The sequence below is a fragment of the Nematolebias whitei genome, chromosome 11 (genome assembly GCF_014905685.2).
Source record: "Nematolebias whitei isolate Nwh7 chromosome 11, NemWhi1, whole genome shotgun sequence".
Lineage (NCBI taxonomy): Eukaryota > Metazoa > Chordata > Actinopteri > Cyprinodontiformes > Rivulidae > Nematolebias > Nematolebias whitei.
In genome coordinates, this window is record NC_056508.1 from 18,307,745 (window position 1) to 18,317,705 (window position 9,961).

General features: G+C 43.3%; 1 protein-coding gene across 1 annotated transcript in view; it reads right to left on the reverse strand.

Annotated features, from left to right (window-relative positions):
- Positions 1–380: 380 nt before the first annotated feature.
- Positions 381–9,961, reverse strand: part of wu:fl23c11 — an 18,451-nt gene continuing 8,870 nt past the window's right edge. Inside the window, exons 5-13 of the mRNA XM_037683835.1 lie at positions 6,572–6,696; positions 6,397–6,459; positions 6,262–6,316; positions 5,958–6,178; positions 4,540–4,587; positions 4,391–4,442; positions 4,162–4,257; positions 4,040–4,078; positions 381–1,215 (exon numbers count right to left, since the gene is read on the reverse strand). Coding sequence (XP_037539763.1) covers positions 413–1,215; positions 4,040–4,078; positions 4,162–4,257; positions 4,391–4,442; positions 4,540–4,587; positions 5,958–6,178; positions 6,262–6,316; positions 6,397–6,459; positions 6,572–6,696 — 1,502 coding nt within the window. The 3' untranslated portion in view covers positions 381–412. The remainder of the gene's footprint in view (positions 1,216–4,039; positions 4,079–4,161; positions 4,258–4,390; positions 4,443–4,539; positions 4,588–5,957; positions 6,179–6,261; positions 6,317–6,396; positions 6,460–6,571; positions 6,697–9,961) is intronic.

Sequence of the window (9,961 nt, forward strand, 5' to 3'; positions counted from 1 at the left end):
CCACACCTCTATATCTCTGACTGATACCAGCCCCGTTACCCTGAACAGGATAAAGTAGGCATAGAAAACAGATGGCTCTCTGCATTTTTAAAGCTTTACAGCTTAAAAAAAAAAAAAACTTTCCATCCGACATGCTTTCAAAGATTGTTCATTGTTATCCTCGTATGATGGCAGTGTGTGATTTCCATGCTGAACGATTTAATGCATGGAGCCACTGTGACTCAAAGTTTATTAACCAGGTGTGTGTGTTGTGAGAATAAGCTGTTCTAGCAGATGGAAATGTGCACTTCTTTTTTCACACATACCCTACAGTTAATTTTTAGAGCAAACAGCTAAACTGCACCACTTGAGGTATTTTCGTCACAAGCTGCTCTTCCAATGACCGGACCTTTTCCCTTTGCAGCTTTCAGATTCAAACCACTTCACCAACCTTAGGGTCAGACTCTGGGCTGGACGGGGGTGTTATGAGATATGATTTTAAGGGCACAGTTTCCCCCGAGTCTTCCACTCCCCCACCAACACAACCCTGGGACACCCCAGCAAGTCTAAAGACATTAGTCCCAGCGGTGAACCCTGACAGTTTCTGTGCCAGAGCTCGGGATGCCATCCTGAGCCCCCCGGCTCTTTTCCGTCTGGCTGATGCAGAGGCCATTTTCTTGGTGCCAGCGAGTTCAGTCAGAAAACCCAGACTCTGAGATGGGAGGCTGTAAACGTGAAGTCCGCAAAAGAGATGTGGGAGAGACCGAAAACCACCTGGTGGCTCAGGTGGGAGGGATTCAAACTGCACTAACATAAACCTCTCTCCAGCACGACCCTGCAAGTAGTCTGCAAGAATACAGCTCAACGAAGCACCGAAGACATCCACGTGGCGTGAAGAAGGGGGGTAGCTTACCCCAGGTTCTGCCTCCATTTCTCTGTTTTTCGATCCATTTTTCTCACAGCTGCGGGCACCCCATTCTTCAGCTCGTGTCCAGGTGGCTTGGGTCAGGACCAACACCACTTTACCCCCCTGCCTTTGCAGCTGGTCCAGTCGTGAGTGGAGCCACGGCACGGGGCCCAGCGCGCTGAGCTCTGCCTGGCTCCAGAGATCCAGAGACACGGTGAAGCCCAGGGACTGGAGAGATAAGCCCAGGTGACACAGCAGCCCGGGCAGACGCTTATCATTATCCTCATCTGATGGGTACAGCAGCACCACATGACTACCACCAACTACGCCTGAAAAAGAAGAAAATTGTTAATACAGCGGTTTTGATCAAATGATGATTCAGTACAGTGTGGGGAGGTAGTTGTCAAGAACAAATCTAAAAATACAACCCATATCTGTTATTTACTTTAAAAATGTGTTGCAACAAGCTATTGTTTGATTGCAAAGTAATAAAAAAGCTTTTTCACTTCATGCATATTTAAAATTGTCAAGTCCTTTCTGATCCCCCTGTAGTTGGAACACACTCTACGGTCCCCCTTTTTGAATAGGGGGACCACCACCCTGGTCTGCTAATCCAGGGGAACTTCCCCCGATGTCCACGCAATATTGCAGAGTCACGTAAGACAACACAACCCTACAACATCCAGAGCCTTAAGGAACTCCGGGCGAATCTCATCCACCCCTGGGGCTCTGCCACCGAGAAGCTTTTTAACCACCTCGGTGACCTCAACACCAGAGACTGAAGGGCCCGACCCAGAGTCCCCAGGCTCTGCTTCCTCAGTGGAAGACGTGCCGTGGGATTGAGGAGGTCTTCAAAGTATTCTGCCCACCGACCCACAACATCCCGAATTGAGGTCAGCAGCACACTATAAACAGTGTTGGTGGTGTACCGCTGTCCCCCCCTGAGACGCCGGATGGTGGACCAGAATCGCCTCGAAGCCATGTGGAAGTCATTCTCCATGGCCTCTCCGAACTCCTCCCATGCATCAGTGACCACTCGAGCCGCATGTCGCTTGGACTGCCGGTACCCATCAGCTGCTTGTGAGATTGATAGGCGGATAGGTGCAGTGTCTGCAGTGAAGCGGGCACTGTACAGGTCTGTCGTGGTGAAGAGAGAGCTGAGTCAAAAGGCTAAGCTCTCAATTTTAACCGATCCATCTACGTTCCTACCCTCATCTATGGTCATGAGCTTTGGCTTGTGACCGAAAGAACGAGATCTCGGATACAATCAGCCGAAATGAGTTTTCTCCGTAGGGTGTCTGGACTCTCCCTTTAGAGATAGGGTGAGAAGCTCGGTCATCCGGGAGGGACTCAGAGTAGAGCCACTGCTTCTCCACATTGAGAGGAGCCAGTTGAGGTGGCTCGGGTGTCTGGTTAGGATGCCTCCTGGACGCCTCCCTGGTGAGGTGTTCCAGACATGTCCCACCAGGAGGAGACCCAGAGGAAGACCCAGGACACACTGGAGGGACTATGTTTCTCGGCTGGCCTGGGAACGCCTTGGGATTCCCCCGGAGGAGCTGGCCCAAGTGGCTGGGGAGAGGAAAGTCTGGGCCTCCCTACTCAAGCTGCTACCCCCGCGACCCGACCCCGGATAAGCGGAAGAAAATGGATGGATGGATGGAAGTCCTTTCTGAATTTCCTTTAAGAATCTTCCAACACTGATGTGAGATAGCAGTTTTTTTATTTTTATTTATTAGCGGCCCCTGTCCCTGTTACAATTACAGGGGCATCACTCTCTTTAGCCTCCCTGGTCTATTCAGAGGTACTGGAGTGAGTTCGATTGTTGGTCGAACCTCAGATCCATGAGGAAAAATGCGGGTTCCCTCCTGGCTGTGGAACACTGGATCAGCTCTTTACCCTCACTAGGGTCCTCGAAGGGTCATGGGAGTTTGCTCATTCGGTCTACATGTGTTTTGTGGACTTGGAGAAGGCATTCGACAGGTACACTGTGGGGGGTGCTCCGTGAGTATGGGATTGAAGGCCTGTTGTTACAGGCTGTTGAGTCACTATACAAGCGGTGCGAGAGCTTGGTTCGCATTGCTGGCAGTAAGTCGGACCCCTTCAGTGTGGGAGTTGGACTCCACCAGGGCTGCCCATTGTCACTGATTCTGTTCATAACTTTTATGGACAGAATTTCTCGGTGCAGCCAGCTGGCGGAAGATTTCCAGTTCGGTGGCCTCAGGATTCCACTTCTGTTCTTTGCAGATGATGTGGTCCTGTTGGCGTCATCATGCCGTGATCTTCAGCTCTCACTGGAGTGATTCACAGCCGAGTGTGAAGCGGCTGGGATGAGAATCAGCACCTCCAAATCTGAGGCCATGGTCCTCAACCGGAAAAGGGTGGAATGCTCTCTTCAGGTCGAGGGTGAGGTTCTGCCTCAAGTGGAGGAGTTCAAGTATCTCTGTGTTTTGTTCACGAGTGAGGGAAGAATGGAGCCTGAGATTGACAGACGGATTGGTGCAGCATCTGCAGTATTGCGGACTCTGTACCGGTCCACTGTGGTGAAGACAGAGCTGAGCTGTAAGGCAAAGCTCTCTGTTTACTGGTCGGTCTGCATTCCTACCCTCACCTATGGTCATGAGCTCTGGGTAGTGACCGAAAGAATGAGATCACGGATACAGGAGGTTGAAATGAGTTTCCTCTGCAGGGTAGCTGGACTTTCCCTTAGAGACAGGGTGAGAAGTTCAGTTATCAGGAGCGTCTCGGAGTAGAACCGCTGCTCCTCCACATCGAGAGGAACATCTGGTAAGGATGCTCCCTGGGTGCCTCCTTAGGGAGGTGCTCCAGGCATGTCCGACTGGGACGAGACCCCAGGGAAGACCCAGGACACACTGGAGAGACTATTGGAATCCTCACAGAAGAGCTGGAAGAGGTGGCTGTGAAAAGAGATGTCTGGACCTCCACGCTCAAGCTGCTGCCCTGTGACCTGACTTCGGAACAAGCGGAAGATAATGGATGGATGGATGGATGGATGGATGGATGAATGGATAGATGGATGGATGGATAGATGGATGGATGGATGGATAGATGGATGGATCAATGGATTTATTAGTGGTGTAAAGTAGCAATAAAACAAGTGTTTGGTCCAAATAGGGTGAATGTTAGATGTTTGACCTTTGACATCGTCTTCTTTCAGCCATTTCCAAACGTAGCCTGAAAAGAAAACAGTGTTTAAAGTTAGATGTTTTTACAGAAAGTCTTAGAAAGATTTCTTGATGTACAATTAATGTGCACACCTTTTAAGACACCTTGTATTAAATAGGCTCCAAGTATAGCCAAACAGATCAGCAGTAATCCAACGAGAAGCGGTAGGATCCATCTCACTCGAGAGGCTGGAAAACCAAAACAGGATCATGTTTTTTATGACAATATGAACAGCTATATTGTAATTAGTTATATTGCGTACAAAAAAACATGAATTATTTTGAGATGGCTGAGAGTCTGAAGAACAATTATTGGTCTTACTTGAAAATGGACAGTGGGGTTCTGAAAATGACTGCATTCCTTCAAGTTTCCCCTAAAAAAGGTTTAAAAAAGATTTCATCCACCGCGCACAGAACAGAAAATATTTTCTATAATGTTGTGTTTGTATAACGAAAATATAGTAATGTTACCTGCACACAGATCAGAGGATGGGGTGTCACGTTGAACAGTCCTGCTTGCTAAAAAGTAAAAACACAAAATAAAGAACAAAAAAAATAAATCATTAATAAATGTGACATTTAGGCACTTGGTGTTAAAAGTTGATTGGGATGAAATATTACAGTACAAATATACAATTTAAAAGATACATTTTTAATTAAAAAAAATACATTTGTTGCTCCTCATTTCAAACAGAAAGACTTTTCTTGATAATATAATAAGTAATAAATAATCGACAAACACACTGATCCCCCAAAAAATCTATAGACATAATTTTACAGTTTTTGTTTTGCATCTTTTAGTTCTTAATTATTATTATTATTATTTAGAGTCAGAGTCAGAGTTTCTTTATTGTCATTCGCACCTCATGTGGTACATGTGGTGGAGCGAAATTATGTACACAGGGTCCCAGTTACATCCAACAATAAAATGTCTAAGAAAAACAGTAATAACATCTAAGATATGAACTAAGAAAAACATCAACTAAATATACACTAAGCACTCATAACATAAAAACATTGAACATCAGCACAAACATGAACATGAGTCTGTGAGCAGATGTGCACGCATGAACACATCAACATTGAAACAGATCAGCAGCAACATGAAACAGATCAGCAGCAACATGATATGGTTTTTCACAGTGATTATTCTAGTTAGATTCATGAGTCTAACAGCCTCAGGGTAGAAGCTGTTCCTCAGTCTAGTGGTTCTACACTTAATGCTCCTTAACCTCCTTCCTGAGGGGAGTGGGGCAAAAAGTGTGTGTGCTGGGTGGGTGGGGTCCTTCATGATGCAGGTGGCCCTCTTCCTGCATCTGGAGGTGTAGATGTCTGTGATGGTGGGGAGACTGATTCCAACAGATTTCTGTGCAGCCTTCACCACTCTCTGCAAAGCTTTTCTTTCTGCAGCTGTGCAGCCTCCATGCCACACGTTGATGCTCGAGCACAGGATGCTCTCCACTGCACACCTGTAGAAGGAGGTGAGGACTGAGCTTCCCAGACCAGCTCGCCTCAACCGTCTGAGGAAGTAGAGTCTCTGATGAGCTTTCTTGATCAGGCTGGTGGTGTTGTTGCTCCAGCTGAGGTTGTCATTCATGTGTACACCCAAGTACTTGTAGCTGGAGACCACTTTTTCAATTTAATAAATACATTTAAAACACAAAATCTCTGTGTGAGTGCAATGTTTTCAGATGAATTTAAGACTCTCAAGCTGCCATCAACTCTTTGTTGTGAACAGTTTAATTCTAATTAAAATGAAGCAATTTTTACTCATTATAAAATGGACAACTTTTTCACTTTTAAATAATGTTTAACAATGGTACAATAAAATACCTACATTTTCTTGTAGATTTAAATGTTTTGCATTTGAAAAAACGTGTTCTTTTTACCCAGTGTCTGTCCCTTGATTTAACCCAGACGTCCTGCAGCTTCTGTCTGGAGTCCATCACTTGTTCACACTGGCTTTCTGCAGGATCCTTCTTGCACAGCTGCACCTCTCCCTTCAGTTTGCAGGAGGAAGTTACGTTCCAGGACAGCCCTGTCCCACCGCCCCTCAGCGGAGCCTCCTTCATGGTAACAGTCATGTTGTGTTGCATTCTTTCAAAGGCCTCTGGGGAGCAATAAGAAAGAGAAAACACATTTAGCAGCTTCTAACTCGCAGACAAACTGACAAAACTAAAAACTTCTGTTTACCTTTATGATTTCTAAAAGGACAGTATTCCACCCGGACGTCTCCGTCCCACCATGCCTATAAACAAAATATTCATGTGTTACTAAAAATTCATTAAATATATCAACTTATAACTTGTTATTTAATTTGTCAGCTACCAGGAAGCACAAGCAGGGTGCAATCATTTCTGATGGAACGGCAATCTCGCTCTTGTTTTTGGGCTGCAGAGATAAGAAAATGGTTTTACACATATACAAACCCACACACAGAGAAATGTTGATTTGCCTCTGCTGCTGCATTAACTCTCATCTGTACAGATTTCCACTGACTGACCCATGAACAGTCTTTAAATATTCCATCCCAAACCATTAGACAGGAGAGCTTGCCGTGTTTGGAACTGGTGCTTTCTTGTTGCAGTCGGACTTCCCCGTCCTCAATTACCGCATGGAGTCTGGGAACTTAGGGGAGCACACATTAGTCATCATAAACACCATTTTTCAAATGTTTTGAGCAGCTGCATTGACGAGAAATGTGAAAAATGCTAAGCGATGTATGTCATTACATTTAAAAAGGTCAAATATGAAGTGTCTACAGTTACTCACACATAAACATTATACATTTCTGTCAATCACTCAGTTAATTCTGTAAATTGCTTTAAAAATTACACACTAACATTTTAACTTCTTACCATGACATTTTGCTACAATCCCATCGAGCTTCATGGAACAAACTGAAAAGAATGATAATAATAATAATAAGTATTATATTATTATACTGACAGATCTGTTTTCTGGTTCTGTTCACATTGTTGCACTTTAACTCACCATCTACTGGAAGTGAGATATTTTGGACTTTGTACACGTTCGCTGATTGTGCAGTAACCACAACAGTTGAGCCGAAATGGATTTTATTAATTTTCCGTGTCAACAGCAGCTGAAATCATAAAAGAAAATATAAGCTTAAACTAAATTCACAACTGATAAACATTTCATTATGGATGCATGTCAGATACATATACAGTACCAACCCCGCTAAACATTCTCAAACACACTGAACAAAAATACAATTGCAATTTGCAACACTTTGGTTTTTACTCCCATTTTTCATGATCTGTGTTAGTGAGCATGTCTCCTTTGCCAAGATCATCCATACACCTCACATGTGTGGCATATCAAGATGCTGATTAGACAGCATGATTAGATGGGGGGTTCTGGGTCAGAAAACTAGTCAGTATCTGGTGTGACCACCATTTGCCACACATCTCCTTCACATGGAGTTGATCAGGTTGTTGCGGCCTGTAGAATGTTGGTCCACTCCTCTTTGATGGCTGTGCAAAGTTGCTGGATGTTGTCAGGAACTGGAAAACATTTTTGTATACACTGATCCAGAACATCCTAAACATGCTCAGTGGGTGGTATGTCCAGAGAGTATGCTGGCCATGCAACAACTGAGATGTTTTCAGTTTCCAGGAACTGTGTACAGATCCTTGCAACGTGGGGCCGTGCATTATCATGCTGCAACATGAGGTGATGGTCATAGGTGAATGGCACAACAATGGGCCTCTGGATTTTGTCATGGTATCTCTGTGCATTCAATGTACCATCAATAAAATGCACCTGTGTTTGGTGTCTATAACATAGACCTGCCCATACCATAACCGCACTGCCACCATGGGCTACTCCATTCACTACATTGCCATCAGTTCACCCACACAACACCATACACAGTCTACCATCTGTCCTGTACGGGGAAAACTGGGATTCATCCGTGAAGAGAACACCTCTCTAATATGACATACATGTACATCATCCAATGTGAGCATTTGCCCACTCAGTCAGTTACGACGCCGAACTGCAGTCAGGTGGAGAGCCCGATGAGGACGTTAGGCATGCAGATGAGCTTCCCTGAGATGGTTTGACAGTTTGTGCATAAATTTTTTGGTTATGCAAACTGATTGTTGCAGCAGCTGTCCAGGTGGCTGGTCTCAGACAATCTTTGAGGTGAAGATGCCGGATGTGGTGATCCTGCCAAATTCTCTGAAATGCCTTTGGAGACAGCTTATGGTAATGAAATGAACATTCACTTCACGGGCAACAGCTCTGGTGCACATTCCTGCAGTCAGCATACCAATTGCACGCTCCCTCAAAACTTGCAACATCTGTGGCTTTGTGCTATGTGATAAAACTGCACATTTTAGAGTGGCCTTTTATTGTGGTCAGCCTAGAGCACACCTGTGCAATAATCATGCTGTCTAATCAGCACCTTGATATGCCACACCTGTGAGGTGCATGAATCATCTTGGCAAAGGAGAAGTGCTCACTAACACAGATTTACACCCATTTTTGAACAATATTTAAGAGAAAAATGACTTTTATGTTTATAGAAAGAGCTGTAGGTCTTTGAGTTCAGCTCATGAAAGATGGGAGCAAAACCAAAAGTGTTGCATTTTTTGCTTTTGTTCAGTGTATATGCCCATCATTATTAGGAGGGCAACCATATAATTGTGCATGTGTGGGACTGTTTGTGTTTGTCTGTTAACAAAGTATTTTATAAGCCAGAGGTTTATTAAAACTCTTAGAAAGTACTCACTGGATGTACATCTACAACTGATTAACTTTCAAAAACGACTTGATTGATGGCTGACACAGCTAATCAACCTCAGTAAACACAAAAAATGACTGAAATTCAGCCAGTTTTACAGATATTGAGCTAAAATCTGGTGTGGTAGTAGCTGAGAGTCAATTCAAACTTTTAATCTAACCAATTTTATTAGATTTATTTATATATTTATTCACTTCATGAGGAATGTAGGTAAGTTAACAAAACTTTGCAAAATTCTATGCGGTTTTGTGCTTTGCCCTTTTGGATCAGGCTAATGATCCAAAATAATTATGATAAACCACAACAACATAAAGGTGCTATTTGTAAAAAATGCAGTTTATTTTTTCTAACATTTATACATATACATAAATATATATATTAGGCCTGACATGTAAAAAAAAAATTGCTAGACCAGTAATTGTCTCAAAAATTATTGCAATAAATAACAATATTGTTTGAAATTTGACAATAATTAGTAATTATTGTCAAAATTAATAAGAAATATTGGTGAATTTTTTTTGCATGTAGTACTTTTTTTGACCACCGGATGGAAGTATAAGACTGTTCGAACCAAAGGATGAATCGTGAGGGAGTGAGCAGAGTGTCTCTAAGAAACATGGGAGGGAGGCCCCTTGACATGACATGGGCTGTCTCTCTTCGGTTATCAAAATGGCAGACACTCGGTGTGGTTTGAGCTCTTTAGCATTTTTCACATAAAGCTTTTAATAAAAATTAAAAAAATCTGTAAAAACAAGTTCTCAGCTTCGTTTTGCAGAAAAAACTTTTTTGACAAAGGCACAGGTTTCAACCGTGAATTTTGGAGCTTTGACAAGACGGAGGTTTTTTCCTGAGGTCGGCCTGTTAGCTTAGCTGCTTTTAACGATCCAAAATTGAGATATTGGATCGTTAAAATGGATTTTAAAGAGAAAGTGAGGGGTCAGTGAAGAGCACCGGAGTTGAGCCTTTTGTCATCCAGTGTTTTCAGAAAGAGAGAGACACGAAGCAACGATAAAGTCGATAAATGAAAATGAGGATGATCATTTTCATTTATCATGCGATTGATTGATTTATTGTTCATTGCGACAAGCCTAATATATATATATATATATATATATATATATA